The 17,475-nt window shown below is 48.2% G+C and overlaps 7 protein-coding genes across 7 annotated transcripts; 2 read left to right on the forward strand and 5 right to left on the reverse strand.

Annotated features, from left to right (window-relative positions):
- Nucleotides 1-1,429: 1,429 nt before the first annotated feature.
- On the reverse strand, nt 1,430-3,359 carry E1B28_009776 (uncharacterized protein; the record flags this gene model as incomplete). The annotated part of the gene is made up of 4 exons (XM_043154691.1): nt 1,430-2,108; nt 2,168-2,259; nt 2,313-2,501; nt 2,553-3,359. The coding sequence occupies 4 exons, from the start codon at nt 3,357-3,359 to the stop codon at nt 1,430-1,432; spliced, it is 1,767 nt and encodes a 588-aa protein (XP_043007148.1).
- A 1,253-nt stretch (nt 3,360-4,612) lies between these two features.
- On the forward strand, nt 4,613-5,568 carry YPT2 (GTPase Ypt2; the record flags this gene model as incomplete). Its single annotated transcript, XM_043154692.1, has 6 exons — nt 4,613-4,690; nt 4,753-4,774; nt 4,832-4,962; nt 5,016-5,124; nt 5,177-5,384; nt 5,445-5,568. Exons 1-6 carry the CDS (start codon nt 4,658-4,660, stop codon nt 5,566-5,568), a joined length of 627 nt encoding a protein of 208 aa, XP_043007149.1. The 5' UTR covers nt 4,613-4,657.
- Nucleotides 5,569-5,743: 175 nt separating this feature from the next.
- Nucleotides 5,744-8,714, reverse strand: E1B28_009778 (uncharacterized protein; the record flags this gene model as incomplete). The annotated part of the gene is made up of 14 exons (XM_043154693.1): nt 5,744-6,040; nt 6,099-6,253; nt 6,307-6,487; nt 6,547-6,596; nt 6,649-6,796; nt 6,849-7,037; nt 7,093-7,137; nt 7,196-7,321; nt 7,377-7,457; nt 7,516-7,740; nt 7,800-7,899; nt 7,959-8,160; nt 8,212-8,320; nt 8,400-8,714. 14 exons carry the CDS (start codon nt 8,712-8,714, stop codon nt 5,744-5,746), a joined length of 2,223 nt encoding a protein of 740 aa, XP_043007150.1.
- A 483-nt stretch (nt 8,715-9,197) lies between these two features.
- E1B28_009779 (uncharacterized protein) lies at nt 9,198-11,070 on the reverse strand (the record flags this gene model as incomplete). The annotated part of the gene is made up of 3 exons (XM_043154694.1): nt 9,198-9,887; nt 9,940-10,813; nt 10,871-11,070. The coding sequence occupies 3 exons, from the start codon at nt 11,068-11,070 to the stop codon at nt 9,198-9,200; spliced, it is 1,764 nt and encodes a 587-aa protein (XP_043007151.1).
- A 401-nt stretch (nt 11,071-11,471) lies between these two features.
- E1B28_009780 (uncharacterized protein) lies at nt 11,472-15,004 on the forward strand. The gene is made up of 4 exons (XM_043154695.1): nt 11,472-11,994; nt 12,045-12,099; nt 12,151-14,850; nt 14,901-15,004. The coding sequence occupies exon 3, from the start codon at nt 12,151-12,153 to the stop codon at nt 14,206-14,208; it is 2,058 nt and encodes a 685-aa protein (XP_043007152.1). The 5' UTR covers nt 11,472-11,994; nt 12,045-12,099; the 3' UTR covers nt 14,209-14,850; nt 14,901-15,004.
- On the reverse strand, nt 14,427-14,726 carry E1B28_009781 (uncharacterized protein; the record flags this gene model as incomplete). The annotated part of the gene is made up of 1 exon (XM_043154696.1): nt 14,427-14,726. One exon carries the CDS (start codon nt 14,724-14,726, stop codon nt 14,427-14,429), a length of 300 nt encoding a protein of 99 aa, XP_043007153.1.
- Nucleotides 14,992-17,096, reverse strand: E1B28_009782 (uncharacterized protein). The gene is made up of 13 exons (XM_043154697.1): nt 16,851-17,096; nt 16,738-16,792; nt 16,638-16,688; nt 16,434-16,580; nt 16,342-16,372; nt 16,219-16,279; nt 16,124-16,168; nt 16,015-16,065; nt 15,890-15,949; nt 15,674-15,828; nt 15,594-15,614; nt 15,358-15,532; nt 14,992-15,299 (listed from the first exon to the last, which is right to left on the reverse strand). The coding sequence occupies exons 1-13, from the start codon at nt 16,893-16,895 to the stop codon at nt 15,231-15,233; spliced, it is 966 nt and encodes a 321-aa protein (XP_043007154.1). The 5' UTR covers nt 16,896-17,096; the 3' UTR covers nt 14,992-15,230.
- Nucleotides 17,097-17,475: the final 379 nt, after the last annotated feature.

Consider the following 17,475-nt stretch of genomic DNA (forward strand, 5'->3'; position numbering starts at 1 on the left):
AAATCGTCCTACCACTCGCATCACCTACGAACGGATAATCGGCTTCTCGAACTGGTGGAGGCTGAGAGTTTTGAAGATTCTGAGACCCAAACTTCGCTGCACGCTCACGGGTGGCGTGTGGGCGCGCAGCTCGTTCGATAGCGCGTCGATGAGCGACAGCTGCCTCTACAGCTGCCGCATCAAGGCATTCAGAAATTTGATGATATGAATCGACTACCAATGGAAGTTTTGAAGGTTGAGGAAGAGCTGGTTGGTTTGTAAGTACACGGGGATCAATGGTACCGAATCCATTACGATTATCTGTCTGAGCAAGAAGTGAACGTTGAACTGGAGTCAAAGCATGCAACTTGTGCCGCGGGGGACCTATATCGACGTGTTGAGAAAATTGTCCAAGCACAATGGGCGAGGGCTTCGAAATACGAGTCGGTCCTGGTATTTCTCTTTCTTTCTCCTTCCCACACCGCGGTTGTGGAGGTCGACATGGAGGGTATGGATTACCTCTCCTTAACATATCTATTTCAATGGCGTGTTTGTGGCATATAGGCCGGTTACCGTCCTTCTGTTGTGTCAAAGCGATGCCGCATCCGTGTATGCCGCAGATCCGTATGGGAAATCTGAACTGTGGCGGGTGATAGGCCATCTCTTGATGCACTATGTTCGGATAATAATCGACTGGTAATTGCATTGCTTGTGACATCCCAGCGGGTACCTCATTCGGATAATTGACTCGCGATTGAGTCTCGATAGGTATGAGGCGCATTTTCTCTGACGATGAAGATGGGATCGAGTACGCGACATTTTTCTTTCAAAGAAGATATTATGAAAGACTGAACATCCTGGGGAGTGTGTGGAGGGCCTGACCTTGACCATTGGCCGTGGGTGAGGAAGAGAAATTGAAGCCGACATTGTTGTCTAGAGCACCTTTTCAGTATAGAACACGAGAAATATACAAATCAAAGGAGAGCGTACCAGACATCTAGAGCCTTTCTGGGTTGAAAGACTCACGAAACTCTTTCACCAATCTCGCGACAAAGGCGCAAATTGCAAATGTTCTTGAACGAATGATCTTACACGCAAGATATACGTGTGTTGGAGGAAAAGATTTTTTTTAAAAAACCAAACAAAGGATCGGTTAAGTAGTGGGTGGTTAAGAGAGGAAATCGCGATTTCAAAAGAAGGTTCGCGGTGGTACTCTCGGCTACCATAAAAGGAAAGGAGACCCGTATGTATTTAGGCGGCAAAAGAGACGAAGGCAAAGAATTTACGTTTCAACAACAGATACTTATACGACGCATATAAAACACTGAATCCTCCTGATTAACTCGGAAAGATGAATACAATATTCGTGCGTCCTAGTCATCACCGACATATAACATTCATAGGCTACTTACTCCGTCGACATAACGACCGTGCCGTTCCGCGCTCAGGTTTAGGTACAAACCAAAGGCTGACCCTGCAACAACCTAGTCGCGACTGGGAAGTTCCAGAACGACAACGCAATCAGCACGTAAACGGCGATAAGCACAATGCCGCTCATCCAGTGAGATTTCCCATCCTCGATGGAAAACTTGACCAGAATGACAGATAGAAAGAGAACCAGGGTCTCAACTTCGTCAAACAGCAACGTCAATGGTTTCCCCATACCCCAGGCCACAAGCACTAGCAGCGGAATCACAAACAGTGCGATTTGGATACAACTACCTACCGCGACGCTCATCGCCAAGTCAAATTTACCCTTATGAGCGACAACGACGGCGGTAGTGTGTTCTGCAGCGTTGGATATGATTGGTATAACAATCAAAGTCAACCACTCCTTCGAAACGGAGGGGTTAGCCTCGGTAAGGCCCCTGAGAGAATCGACGAGGCATTCCGCAGTTTCGTACGCCAAGGCAGTAGTGGCGATAAGGACCATAATCGCAACAGGGGTGTTCAGCTTTGCGTACTCGAGCTCCGAGTTGGAAGAATGAGAGGAGGATTCGACATCGCGACCACCTCGAGGCTGCAGAGTTTCATCGACAGAGGAGAAGGAGGAACGGGGAGATGACTGTACGGTGTCGAGGAAAAGGTGATTATGAGAGTAGAACTGGAAGAAGAGATATGCGAAGTAGCTGTAGAAAGTATATCAGTTTGATGAAGTAATAAATACGTGCTCTAGCGCAAGACTTACATCAACATAAGGATGATTGCGCTACCTCGACTCAACTCCAGTAGAACATGATATTCTTCACCCTGAGGAAGCCTGTCGCCAAGATATTCGTGCTAATGATGACAGTCAGACAACGAGAACAGATGAACATGCATCAAAGACTCACGAAAGCAGCGGGAACGATCAAGGCAATAACCGCGACCGTCATCAATGACGAGTTGAGCTGGGCAACCATGGGCTGGAATTCTTGCTGGTGGAAGCGGTATCCACCAACCAAAAACGCCATACCCAGAACAAGTAAAAGATTGCTGAGAAGTCCACCGAGCAGGGAACTTTGCACCAGTTCTAGTTCACACTACAAACGGACTCAATACGTGGAAAGCAGATCGACGATAAGATCTCTTACTCTTTTCAAGGCAATTCCGGCAATGATCATCTCCACGACGTTACCCAACGTGGCGTTCAGTAAACCACCGACAGTACTGCTAGTCCTCAAAGCAATCTGCTCTGTACCAAATCCGAGCAACGCGGCCAATGGAATTATTCCCAAACAAGAAAAGACGAATACGATCGTGTCGTTCTGGTGCGTAAAATGAAGGACCCAAGAAACTGGAATGAACGAAAGACAAATGTTTAGAGGAGTGTATCGCACAAGGGCGATCAAAGACTGTATGTAGGTCGGTTCAGGGCCCATTGACTGTTTCTGGGGTGTGAAGAGGGCCAGAAAACGAGAGGGTTTCGCGCGAGGGTGGCACTGAGGAACATCATTGCTGAAAGCGGGTTCCTGTTTTGCTTTCCCGAGTTCGATGGACACGCTCGTCGCACCGCGACGAATCATAACATTTCCTTCACCATGTACAGAAGTCCCAGGGGATACACGGTTAACGGTAGGTTCGGGGATGCGCACGGAGTGGTTTACAACACGCGCGTTTTCATGACTGAGGGCACTACCATGCCTACTAGGAGGTTGACGAATTCCAACCGCTTGCATACGGGCCTTCACTTGTAACGTGGGTAATGAAGGAAGTGTGGCAGAGCGACGAAGACGTTCCTCTCTGTGGTGCACTGACGACTGACGTTGAAACTGCGGTTGGGGACTACTAGGGGGTTCGTCTTCGTCCTCAGCGATGGGTGGCTGATTGGAATTTGGACCGCTCGAATTTGGTGTAGAGGATATGTTATTGGCATCATTGAGAGATTGGAGGTTGTTCATTCAGTTGTAGCACTTTGTAACTAAGAGTTGGATGTGGGCTGGAGAAGATCAAGAGAACGAATGCTTGGCCTCCTTTTATACTCCAAGGGCCCAAGAGTTTCTTGTCCCGGACGGCGACGGAGATATTCCCGACGTGCTACCCTTTATGGCAGTCTGAGTCATTCTGCAGTCCAGCCGAAATATCGGCACTGCCACTGTATCGTTATCAGTAACAAACACGTGTACTAATCAACGACCGGCTGAGGAGTGCCGCAAAGCGTAAAGTCAGTCGGTGGACAGAGGCAGAAGCTCGCGATACGACCGTCACTATCCTTGCGATGAGAACAAGCGTTGGCTGAGTGTTGGCACGTTTTGGGGTCCAGATTACACAAGTCAGAGTTCGTCCGATGACCAGCTTCAGAAGTTTCATCGTGTAGAAAGTAGTAAGTTCAAGTTCGGTTGTACAGTCTTCACTGGCATGCTTTTCGTCAATGTCAACATGAATCCCAGCGTGCGTTTGTCGAAAGTGGAGAACAAGTAATAGATAGCGGCAAAGAGCAGGCGTGGATCGAAAAGAGATCTCGCATTCGATTTGACTCCGCGCGACCAGAATTCTTGGAACCGTAGGTAAGAAGACGCAAGTTCGTGAGACATTCAAGTCTGGCAATGATCATTCTTGGCCTATTGGTTTGTATGGACCCCGTAGCCTTCGTAGGCACCGGAGATGGTTCATGAGGATGCAACATAAAATAAGGACAGCGCAGATCTGTTTGCTTGGATGGGAGTTCTGTTGGTTTCTGGAGGATGGTTGAGTGCTTCGACGGGCCACCGTATGAGAAGATAGATAGGTCCAGAAATCTCATATACGAACGAACATCGATTGTGCAAGGTGGGCAGTCCGATCCAGTACGCTCAAGCGTGCAGGCATTCTTAACGTGTCGTCCGTTGTTCAGCCTAGATCCGAGGAGAGCTTGGACGAGCGTCACATCATTCAAAAATTTGAACAGGAAGCTTGATAGATAGATGTAAACTTGTCGTGGAGATGGCAATTTGGAGATGGTTGTCACTTGAGTATCACAGTGAATTTCGTACTCACCAAGACCGAAACTGTGTGCCAATTATGAATAGAGATGTTGTGTGAGGAATTTGGGTAGCTCAAAGGCGTCGAATCCTGAACGTTTGGAAGTTTGAACACGAGCTGTTACATGTTAATCGTGCGAAGACTCAATCGGAACAGGGTCAAACAAGGTCCGCATTCCAATTGCTTAGTAATCCAGCACATTACTTCGAAGCAAGCGACTTGGCTCAGTCCACCAACAATGCCACCACCTCACTATGACTTTCTGATAAAGGTGCGCTCTCCGAATTCCCTCGATTCCTCATCTAAATCTTCCTCACCACTACTTATTTGAAGCTCCTCCTCATTGGTGACTCGGGTAGGAACTATCTACCTGGGACTCCGACCACTAACTGAGCGGTCGCTTTTACTTCAGGTGTTGGCAAATCCTGTCTTTTACTTCGATTTTGCGACGATGCTTGGACACCTTCATTCATCACTACGATTGGGATTGATTTCAAGATTCGAACCATTGAACTAGATGGGAAGCGTATCAAGCTGCAAATCGTTCGTATCTGTCAAGCACAACCTCACATCAGCCACTTATCAGCTCTATTTAGTGGGATACTGCAGGTCAAGAACGGTTTAGAACGATAACGACGGCTTACTATCGTGGTGCTATGGGTATCTTGTTGGTATATGATGTCACAGATGAGCGGTCGTTCAATAGTACGTTCTCTCCTTCTCTCTGGAGAGCCATTGTCCAATTAGATTCTCCAAGACATCCGTACCTGGCACGCCAATATTGAACAGCACGCATCGGAAGGCGTGAACAAGATTCTTATTGGCAACAAGTCAGACTGGGTTGACAAAAAGGCCGTCACTGAAGAACAGGGTCGAGACCTAGCCAATGAACTCGGGATCAAGTTCATGGAGACATCTGCCAAGGTCAATGAAGGTGTTGAGGAGGCTTTCTTCACATTAGCTCGGTACGTTTGATCAAGTTGTCATGATCCTGATTGCTATGGACCTGACTTTCTAATCGCTAGGGACATAAAAACCCGCCTGATTGATTCCCAAGAAGCTGGCACTGCTCAAGGATCTGGTGCTGCCGATGGTTCTGTGAAGGTCACTCCGCAGCCGGCAAGCACCTCAACAGGTTGTTGTTCATAAGCTGTGTATGTATTCGCTTCGGGTATCTACCCGCACGTACGGTGATATACAACTTTGCGATGGCTTTTGGATCCGCCGTTCACTGTTTCATTATCTTAAGATTTTGTTTCTCGATACATAATGTAATACACCCAAGTTAACAACAACTGGACTTGTTTTTACAGTAGACATTCGATTACGCCATATCAACATTACCGTCAAAATTGGACGAATACGATCCGTTCCAGTTACCTCCCCACCATCTCTTGATTCTCTCTCCACCATACTCTTCATATTCTGCTTTGGTAACACCTACATTGGCAAACTCATCTGTAAGACTAAACTTTGCCATCCCTCTCCACCCATCATTTGACGGATCCTCAGCGCTCCTTATTCCGATAGGCATCTCAGGCGGTAATATCGGGCGCAAAGTACGGTGGAGTCGGCTTAAAATGCCTGGGATGCGAGACGGAGTTCCCGTTATCATGATATTCTGTGAGCCAACTGTGAGTCAAAACGCCGTCCCAGAAAACGCACAAGAGACCACGCACGTTGACGAGTCGACCTTTCTGTTCGTTATCAAACCGAGAAAGGATATTGTGAATGACCTCTCCTATGCCTGCAGAATCGACGCCAGCGATTCCAGGTGAGAACCAAGTTTCACAGACACGCCAGCGTTCAGTGTTTAGATGTATCCTAGAATGACCTGCCAGCTCACTTGAGGCTTAATGTGATGTGTACGCCTGTCACCTTACTCACCTTCGACATCGCCTTCTTCGTAGATTGGCCTAAAAGCAGTCAACAGTGCCGACCGTTGTGAATTCAAGTGGGCGTAGGTGTGTTGATTTGTGAAGCTAGGATCGTATTGTAACAGTTTCTGCTCGACAAGGCTAAGTTGACTGAGATCTTCCTCTTCATCAGAGGAAGCGGCAGCAGTATTCTGGAAAATCCTTGTCAGCTTCAACGGTTTCGAACATTAGTAGAAGACGGAAAACCTACTATCTTGCGATAGATCGCCCAATCTGCATCATCCGCACCAAACGTGTCCTCTGCGAAAGCGCTTTATCAACCCTTCCGTGAACCACAGATTTGTGTCCCTACCTCCTACGCCTTTCCGCTTCTTCTTGGGCACACGCTCATCAGACGCTAGATTGGCAATACTTTTCATTCTCGCCTGAGCAGCAGCGCTCTTCCTATCGCTCAATGCAGCTCTTCTTCTTTGCCTGCCTTTTATCCGGGCCATCAGTGTCTACCAAGGAGTCAGCAAGATGTAAAGGTTGAAAAGTCAAATCCATGCTTACCTCTTGTTCTTGCTTCATCTTTCGCGCCCAAGCTCCCGGATCCGCCTCTCGCTCTTCTTCCTCTCGCTTTTCTTCTCTCTGCCTCTCCTCTTTCTCTCTCTCTTTTTCTTTTCGAGCTCGGGCGCGGGCTTCAAACCCAGCACGGAGAAGTTTTTGCTTCTTCTTCTCTTTAAGACCTTCTTCGTCGAGCTTTCGAAGGATTACTTGTTAGGTACGGTCGAGTGAGATATCAGCCAAACGATACCTGATCATCCGGAACATCTGCTAAAGGAAACGAAGGCGGTTCTTCCTGAGAGGGAAATGTAAGTTTGAAGACGATCATTGGGGGAAACGAAGAAAAGAAGGACCTCTTGAGCATCATCCCCACCGAGTGCTGCTTCCTTCTTTCTAGCACGTTTGAGATCGTTGTCCAGCTTCTTCAAGGTTTCGTCGAGCGTTGTTTCATCGTCAAAGCCCTCAGCAAGCAGTTTGTTCTGCAGAATCGGGTAGAAGTTTATACGATTTACGGAGGAAAGCTACATCCCGTACCTGCCAGTCTCTCTTACCAAGATCTCCCCTGGACTCTTTAATATCAAGAAGGTATTGATAGTCGATTTCCTTTTGTGCTAACTGTTCCCGTTCGCATGAATGGTCCTGGGCGCAAAATATCACAATCACTTTAGCTTACCTTCTCCATCCTAGTCTTCGCCGCCAATTCCTGCAACTTTCGTCCCTGTTCCTTCCGTTTTTCAGAAGCCCGCGCCAACTCTTCCTCTGTTCTCTCGTCCGTGACAGGAACCGTAAACGGAAACTGAATGATTTTTTCGGATGCGCGTAGAGCGTTTGGGTCTTTGAATGTACGGATGAGCGCCGTGTAGTCTTCGGAGACTTCGCAGAAGTTTCGTAACATCCACTAGAAGATAGGCGGAAAGTGAGGAACTGGTGTACATAAATCCAAAAATGAGCCGTTACATTCGCCTGAGATGACGTGACACGGGTAGGAAAGTTGGCATATTTGAGCTGGATCAGTTTGAGGAGATATTCGGAAGACTGTGATGCACCCCATGGTATTCTGTTCTCGAAGGAACATTTGAGCCTCTGTGAGGCAAGTCGAAAAATGTTGGGCCGTACCTCTTTGCGTGGCTCATGAGACCTCTCCCGTGCAGAATAGGAATGACGGACGTGGACGCGGTATTGAAAGAGATGACTATCCCGTCAGAAGTGAATGGGCTGTTCGTAGGTGGCAAATTGTTGTAGTAGAATGACATTACTCCATCAACGCAATATGTTAATGATGGTACACAGTATTGTTCGAACATGAGCTCAGACGTTACTGTATGAGGTTGAACGGATATCACAGACTAAAGAAAAATAAATAACTCACAAGCTCTTGAATGAAGCGGCGAACATGATCTCTCTGTCATAAGCACGGGATGGTTAACGGTGTTCGTGTCGATTCCAAGGTTTATGAACGCGTAATCTAGCGCGTTTTCCTAAGCCTCCAGTGTCAATAATGCACCTTTGTTTGCCACCACGAAGGATCGGGGGGAAAGTTCAGAACAAGAGACATACCAGAGCGTCGAAGTTGAGTAATACATCCCCTTCCCATGGTGTCCTTCCCTGAGCTTTTGCTCCCCCCTCCACTTCGACTGCATCACCAAACAAAAGTAACGGTCTGTTGCTTTTACGGTCTTTGTATTTTGCGATGATGTTAGGACCCGAAGCTGGATTTGATGATGTTGCGAAACCCCAACGAAGAGTGGTCGAGCCGTTGTCGATGACGAGGGGAGTGTATTGATAGCGGTGGTTGTCATACGAGTCCGTAGAAGGTGGAGGAATAGATGGAGCTGGGGGTGTCGGTATACAATACACTGTGGTCGAGTCCATGAAACGGAAACGCGAAGGTCCAAGTTCAAGTTCAAACTTCAAGCTGAACTTCACTTCCTTGGCCGCGTTGGTCGGGCCGGCCTCTTGCCACTTAACTCGCGTTGTTCTCTGCCTACCTGTTTCCAATCTCTTTAATTTCAGTTTCTCGAGATGGCTGGACCAGTTGTACAGGTTGGGAGGCGGGATCTAGTGGGATTCATGACAAGGCGGCGCCTTGAAAGACTGGGATTGGCGACTTTTTTCGTTATCAGCATCAAGAAAGATTTTTAACTGATTTTCGGGTCGTTGTTGATATTGCTGAGTTTCCCCAATGCGGAGTATGAATTGAGTACGTTTACTTACCACGGGATGGTTTGGGAGGATTCCAAGGTGCGTCTCTATATCTTAATAATCCATGTTTTCACACTCCGAGTAGTTAAGAACCCAGATATAACGCCGCAGTCGATTGCCCTACGTGAAGTACTTATTTACACCACCAGTGGCTCAGTAGGTAACCCAACCTTTGGCGATAACTTGGCAGAAAGCCCTTCCCACTGCCAGCACTCCCGCGGCGCTTTCTCGCGCTTTCTTCATAGCCTCCTTCAGAATGTCAAGTTTTCTTTCCATACTTTCCATACTCTTCTCCAACTTCACTATCAGTTCCCGGTCAGAACCATCATTCTGCATCTTTTCGATGTTTAGTTTCATCAAGCTGATCGACTTCTCAACCTGGCTGGAGAAGTTTCCCGATAATGAGAGGTTAGCGTACTCATCTGCCGACCTTCCAAGCTGGATTATTGCCTCCTCGACGTCTTTCGTCAGCTCGTCAATAGCCTTCTGCGCTATCAATCGCAAGGCTTCCTTCTTCTCCACCTCGCTCTCCGCTTCCTTGTACTTCTTCTCCGCGTCACGGTCGACAACCCGCTCGTCCTCCTCCACTTCATTCCACAGCGAGTTGTAGTGCCGGTGATGGTCTCGCTCGTGTCCACATACTGTGCACACCACACCCTTGAGGTCCATGGCAGCGCACTCGCCAAGCTGATATGGATCAAGTGAGAAGTTCAGACCACAATGTTCGTGACAGTTGCTGTAGCAGTCGGGTACCGAGCAAAGCGTGCTGTGATAGGTCTTATTATCTTGGATGTGGCGCTTTCTTTTGATGATCTTCTGAAAGTCCTTGAGCGTGTAAATGTCCTGCACTCGTATTGTTCAGTACGCGTGTCCCCAACGCTTCCCCGAGACTTACAAGATTTGCCTTTTTTATCGCCCTCTTAATGTCCTCGAGTTCATTTTTCTTCGAATTGGCCTGCTGTATCCGAGCAAGAGCATTCTGTATTCTCTTCTCGATGTCTTGCGATTGCTGATATAGAGATAAGATATCTTTTGTCGGTTGGGGTTTCAGCTTGTCAAGCCAATCAAATATGCACGCCAACATGTCAAGGGTCTTGAGCTCTCCCTGAACGACGCCATCACGTAGCTGTTTGAGCGTCTGTTTCGGGAGTTTCTTCGCCTTCAGCTCGTTGTACTTCTTTTGCATCGCCACGGGATTGTCCAGCAAGAATTGCTCTGCTTTGCGAAGGACCGGCGGAAGAGAGTCTTGCTCGAAGTTCCAAGACAGTGGGCTGGGGACGTTGGTGAAAACGATACCGATGTTATCAGCGAGAGTGCGAGGAAAGATGGATGACAACGTGGAAAGCGCGTAGTCGGTCGCGACGGTCAGCCGGGGGACGGTGCCATTGGCGAGGATGAGGACAGCGTTGACAACAACGATGTGGTCGGATATGGCCCTCGCAATGCTGGCCTTATGGAGGCTGTCCTGTGCAATTCCACGTGTATCTGCCAGGCCAGGTGTATCAAGTATGCGCACTATGATACCATTCTGGCTCTTGAACTCATAGACAATGGCCATGTTTGTCTGGCTCCGGGATTGGGATCCACCCGCTTCATTACTTGGGTCATGCATGTCGACATACTGGTCGGGCTTATTACCGGCAAGGACGTTGGCAATGAGAGAAAGTATGGAGGTCTTCCCAACGCCAGTCTCGCCCACGAGAAGGATGGTGAACTCGTTCTTTCTATCAGTGGTCTTCACCTTCCCCTCCCTTAGATCGCTTGGAAGGCTAAGGCGAATGCATATGACCAAATGTGACCGTTTATGGGATGGTGTATGGACTTACTTCAGCCGAGGTAGTTCTCCCTCTTCTTCCTCGTCTTCGTCTTCGTCTTCAACATGATTATGAGGCGTGGAGTTAGGGAAAGCTCCCGACTTGCCGTTCAATGGAATCTTGTTTGACAATGAACCTTGTCCAGAAGTGATAGTGATTCCCACATCTGTAACAGCACCATGGCCATTACTGATTGGGATGATGGCGGTCATACTCTAGTAGACCTAAGGAAGTGTTTTAGTCGGTGCTGGACCCGACGTTGTGCAGAGATCGCAGAGAATTCCGGACTTACAATGTTGGATGCAGCCTCGCGCTTGTTGTTGGATAAAGTGAAGTGACTAGAGTTCAAATTTCCACTTCCTGTCTATTTATTACAATCTCTCGTTGAAGAATGACCCTTTTTCTCGCTTTTTGGGCCTTCGGGCAAAGGGCTGACACGGGGTTGTGAAGAAGTAGGTCAGAGAACCTTCGAATGTTTCCAGTTACATTCAGATATATGATCTTTAATCGCCCAACAATCGCCTAGCTTCGGACGATGGATATTAACCTTACTAATGGTTCACATTTCTATTCAAACTCACATACCTCAACAGCATGATAACCATCATGGGGAGCTTCTATGTCGTTCGTCAATCACATCGCGATCGGAGCACACTGAAAGCGCTCAGCGATATTAATATTCCAACTAGCCATGATTCGCATCCTCAAATACTCTGTAATTATCGCAATATTGCGAGGCCGTTATTAAATACCCTTCCGCAGCCCGCTATGAAATTTCTCAACTCATTACCTCGGCACAGGCTAGACAAGAGACCTTTCGACATTCATGTGTGATAGAGGGGAAAGGGGAGATAAATTCCACGGGCTGCCAGTGAGTCGAGATTGGCTTTCTTCGCATCGATAACTTCGGCTTCACTAGGATTCAAGTCGGAGTTTAAATCCCAATCACCTGCCATGTAGAGCGCTTGCTTCGACCGACACCGCAAACAGCGCATGTTGGCCGTGCCTTCACCCTGCAGCCTTGCCGAAGCAAAATGCGACCTAGTCGTTCAAGATCGAATCTCGTCAAGTAATAAGAGTAATTTGTAACAGCTTTCATGTCCAAACAGTCAACCTGCACCCCGGAGTTTCGTACGGTAAGAATCCTTACTTCGCCGTCGCGAATGTTGCTGACAGTCATACACAGAACGAAGGATCATTTATCTGAAGCTGGAACAACAGTGATAAGCTTTGAATCGCCAGTGAGCAGAGTTGTGTTTTACCTTGTAAGCTGGATCCTCAAAGGATTCTAGATGAGTTTGATCACTATTCAAGCACTTGGTAGACATTGCTACCTGGGGCAGCTCTATAACGCGACATCGACCACCTTGATCCCTGGCTTTCGGTTGTTCAACACATCAGACATAAAGTTGATCAAGACATCTGCATCGTCTACCGATGTCAAATATGAGGAGGTCAAGAGCCTGAGGGAGAAAGTCAACTTGCTCAACATCTCCGCTCAGCTTTCCGTTTCAATCCTCTCCGGTGCCATCGATATCAGTGGGATGGGTTCATACCTTCAAAATGACAAGGAGTCGACCGAATCTGTTACTGTAGTCGTAGTAGGCCGATACCGAACCTACAGCGAGAGTCTGGACGTGAATCAGCTTGTTCAGCTGCAGGCTATGACGAACCATCAGCTTGCGAACTTGAAAGCTACACACGTAGTAACATCCATCACATATGGCGGAAACGTGGTAGCCAGCCTCACACAGAGCCAAGACCTTTCGGCTTCCGATCTCGACATCAAGGGCAAGTTTAGCCTAGAAGTTTTCAAGGGCATGGGCAAGTTGTTCGGAGCTGGTGCGTCAGCCGAGCTGAGCGTGGAGGACAGGAAGAAGCTAAACTCCTATAACCTGCGCGTTAAGCTCACCGCTGATTTCTTCAGCCAAGGTGACGAGATACCTGTTGATGCACCTGCGTTGCTCACAGCCTTTAAAAAAACCCCAAGTCTGATTGGCGAAGGCGTCGCCTGCGAAGTCACTTTGGCACCTCTTGCTTGGTTCCAGACAGGCATACCCACTTTCCGCGAGCTTGCAGACGCCGATCTCCTCCAGCTCACCGATCTATACGATAGGATCATTGTCCTTGAACAAAACCGCTCCGCACTATCTGCGAATGCATCGGAGCAGGAGGATCTCTTCCCGTCCTTCCTTACGTCGTGCCGCAACAGTAGTTTTCAGGTCAGCCATCTAGTACAGCAGGCCAGGCAGGAGCTGCGGTTATTCCTTGAGGCAACTCGCTCCACGCAATCCAATGTCAAGTCGCCAACCGAGTTCTGCGAGGAAGTTGAGGGACGTTTCGATGACGAGATAGCTCGGTACAAAAAGGACCACGCCGAGTGGCTCAGTATGATGGAACGTGTACGTGCCGCAAAGAAGCATGGCTTTCCTCCGGTATCCATCAACGAACTGAGAAGGACTATGAGCAGGCAGTCCAAAGAGACCGTCGCGATTATCCTAATACCGGAAAACGTGTTATTTGGTCGACTGCTGGTTACCTATCGAGACCTTGCTGAAGATATCCGCAAGTGGCGCGCGACTATTGACGATAAGCCGGTTGACGATGGGCTGCATAGCGGGATGGAGACAGTGTTCGTTTCCGTATATGCTGACAGGCTGGTGGATCAGGAGTTGCTTGGACTTGATGATGAGACCAAGTTGGTAGAACTCGCACTCAAGACAGCCCGTACCGAGTCCACCCCCGTATTCCTAACTTATGGTCTCACTCGCAACACCCTCGCTCAGTTAAAATGGAACATGCTCAACCAGGAGGGCTGGGGTGTCCTCGTAAACCGTGACGAAGGATGGCGATACATTGGTGACGTCCATAAAGGTGTTCGTCATGGCATTGGGGTGATCACCTACGCTGACGGATCCGTATACCAAGGAGATTGGTTCGAAGGCAAGCGAGATGAAAGTGGAGAATTATTCCCTCCTCAGAGCCAGTCTGCTGGCGACCAACCTGGCACGAGGGGATCAAAAGGAGTGTTCGTTGACGATGACTTCGTCTCCGACGGTGTCATAGTCAAAGTCACAGTCTATCGCGGACAGTCGCCGATCCAGTTTAGTCATGTTGCACTCCGGAAAGGCGATGCGACCTTTTCACACATCGAGAAGATTGGGCGGGTACTGGGATGGCAATTGGGTAAGCGCTATAGGCTGAAGGTGGAGGCTGATAAGAGTGTATTGCTCGAGGTCCTTGCCAATGGTACGCGAGTCGACCCGTCGGAAGACCCTGACGTAGAGAGCACACCGTGGCCTTTCGAGGACACTGATAGAGAGATAATGATCGCCGCAATCGCGCTTTAGTCCCTCGAAACTACATAACCAGAACAGAAATTCAGGTCGATATCCTGCACTCGTATTGTTCAGTAAGCCCTCTTAATTTCCTCGTGCATTTTTCTTTTACTGTGTCCGAGCTTGAAGGATTCTCTTCGATGTCTTGCGATTACTAGTACAGAGATAAAATATCTTTTGTCGGTTGGTGTTTCAGCTTGTCAGGCCAGTCAAACATGCATGTCAACATGTCAAGGGTCATAAGCTCTCCCTGAATGACGCCACCACGTAGCTGTTTGAGCGTTTGTTTCGGGAGTTTCTTCGCCTTCAGCTCGTTGTACTTCTTCTACATCGCCACGGGATTGTCCAGCAAGAATTGCTCTGCTTTGCGAAGGACCGGCGGAAGAGAGTCCTGCTCGAAGTTCCAAGACAGTGGGCTGGGGACGTTGGTGAAAACGATACCGATGATATCGGCGAGAGTGCGAGGGAAGATCATAGACGACAACGGCATAAATGGTTGCGACTGTCAACTGGGGGTGACACAGTGCCATTGGCGAGGATGAGGACAGCGTTGAAAATAAACGTGTTCGTATATGGCCCTCGCAATGCTGGCCTTATGGAGGTTGTCGTGTGCAATTTCACTTGTGGCCAGGCCGCTGGCACTGGGGCCTTTCAGTAAGGTAAAATAAATTGGGTTCGTTCAGGTAGATCTAACCAGTTACCAGACACACACCAAATTGAGGTTACCTTCCCTAGCCAAAGTATTCTTACTTCGTATTTTCTACTGGTAGGACTACTAATAATTTAGTTTCTGTGCAATACTGGCGACAGGTCTGCAGCCCGTTCATAGGATCATGGCTTCGCTGTGATGAACGGTTGTATTCATATAAATGCCAAGTATACATATATCAACTCTCAGTATCGAACTAAAGAGAGAGCCGCTGTCAAAATGGTGTCGGGTGAAACCCAGGAGCAGGAAGAGAAAACGGGGTCGAGTCTATCAATTCATTAGTTCTCGGTGATAGAGCCGTTGTGTTCATTGGATCCGTTCGCGATCAAACGTGGTCCGAGAGAACGTCATCGACAACTTTGACCTGAACCCCGCTGGTGTTCAGATGATTGTACTAGAGGGAAAGTAGGTTCAGTCGAGAGCATCCCAACGGTGATTCGAATAAAACGCACAGATTCGGAAGCACGAACCGTAGATTCGGGCCCAGATGACGCTCCTGTACGAAATTTTACCATGGGAAGATCACTCGGGGAGTCCGAATGGACCACAGATATGTGCTTATGCGAGTTATATGTAGTATCACCACTTCGTCTGGTGTTCAAATTTGCTAACAGAACGTTGGTGTAGCTAAAAAATAAAACGTATTATGTCAAACAGCTGATGACTGCTGGTAATGATCAGGACTTACAGCTTTCCCAGGAAAAGAGCCCTAGTTGTAGATCAGTAACCGCTGGATACATAATTAATTTTAGAGTTGACTTTACTCACGGAACATCGTGAACAAAGGTTTCGGGCATGATGAGGAATAGAATCAATTCCACTGCCGCCGCAATTGCGGTAACTGCGCCAGTGTGGACAACCCGAACTGTGAGGCGGTCAATGAGCCGGTTTGTTGCACCAATAGTCGACCTGTTTTTATGGAGCTGGAGACATCACGCAATGGTAAGCAAATCAGTCTGAAAACCTACTCCATGTATTGCTTACCATTGCCAACATCGCAATCACGATTATCACGTCTGCCGCCAAGCTTCCAGCCAGCCAAACCTGATATGAAATAATGGCATCAATGCTTGAAAATTGATTTGTTTGCTAGGACTGCCAGTACAGACCGTAAACTGCGGGGACAATTTTCCGACGTCTGCAATAGGAATGAAAGCGGTCTTGTATAGCGGTGACTCGTTAGCTCGCTACACTGTTGAATTCCAACTGAAGGCCCACCTGTATACCCGCAACCAGACCCGCGAGCATTTGGGTCATGCCGATCTGGATATAAATGGCATCAGGCGTGGTTACACATCATGTTGGTGACTTACGAGGACAATGAGAATCGCGGTAGCATAGGCGATCATGTTCCGCCCTAGCACCCAGACACGCCTGCATGCACACCCGTTGTCAACATATCATTTCTAACATCATCGAGGAAGACGTGACATTACCAGGCGAAAAAGGTCTGAATGAGGGCGGCGACTGGGAACGGTGTCAACATCCTTACTACGGGGCACTTGAAATTGTTCTGAGAAAGACTCACCTACTCCGCTCATTACTGGAAAGGTATAAGAAGTCCAAGGCGGATTAGCAAATGATGCCGGATTTCCCCATCCAAGTATTAGGATTCCCCAGACAGAATGTGTAACGAAGACAGTCTGCACTATATCCAGAATGAGCGTAAAAAGAACTGTGGATGGCGAGGGTCAGCAATATGAAGACGGTCGCGCCGGTGAAGAGTGCTTACCCAATCCTTTAATCCATCGAGAATCCTTGTAGTTTGAGTGATAGTACACGTCTAAAGAAATATATGAATCCATGATGTGAGGTGAGTGGTCGATACTTACAGGACTGAATAAACAATGTCCCCAAGAGAGTCCAATTGAGTATCGTCCCGATAAACTAGGTTGAGAGGGTCAGTGAGAGTGTTAAGATTTGCAGCGCACTCGAGACTTAGTACAAGTGGGCCAGTGAGAAGTAAGTATGGCTCTCCGCCGTGTGCCATGGTCACGGTGCCACTGGATGGGCGATAAGTGGCGGCTTTTCTTCTGGGCTTTATATTCCATCCTACCGGGCATGGAAGTCTGATCAAATTGAAGAGCTGGTCAAGAAAAAGACAGAAGCAAGAAATGAGCTGGTTCACGAATTGATGGAACTCCCGAGGTCCAGGGGAGATCGGGCGGTAACTCGAATGCACAGCTTTTTGGGGCGTTTGGACCTTGAAACCACGACTACGATAATACACATGTCCGGCAGAACGGCAGAAATTCGGCGGGCTGGCAAGCTTTCCTTTTATCGGTGTACTTCCTACACACCACAGGGTTCTGAATGGTATCCATAAACCTGCATATCACCGTCAATGGAGTTCAATCAAGCCCCAATTCAGGATCAGAAGACGTCTAGAAGATGCCCCCGTGTCTGTCAAGCTACTCAGCTTCTGAACTTGGTGACGGCCGTAGGTTGATTACCGCCCAATAGCCAGGGATCATGGAACAACCCGTTGGCACACATAGTATCTTCAATTGCTTGTGCTATATGAAACTCTGATACCATCTAACATTGACACAACAGCCATACATGATATT

The sequence above is a fragment of the Marasmius oreades genome, chromosome 6 (assembly GCF_018924745.1).
Source record: "Marasmius oreades isolate 03SP1 chromosome 6, whole genome shotgun sequence".
NCBI classification, from domain to species: domain Eukaryota; kingdom Fungi; phylum Basidiomycota; class Agaricomycetes; order Agaricales; family Marasmiaceae; genus Marasmius; species Marasmius oreades.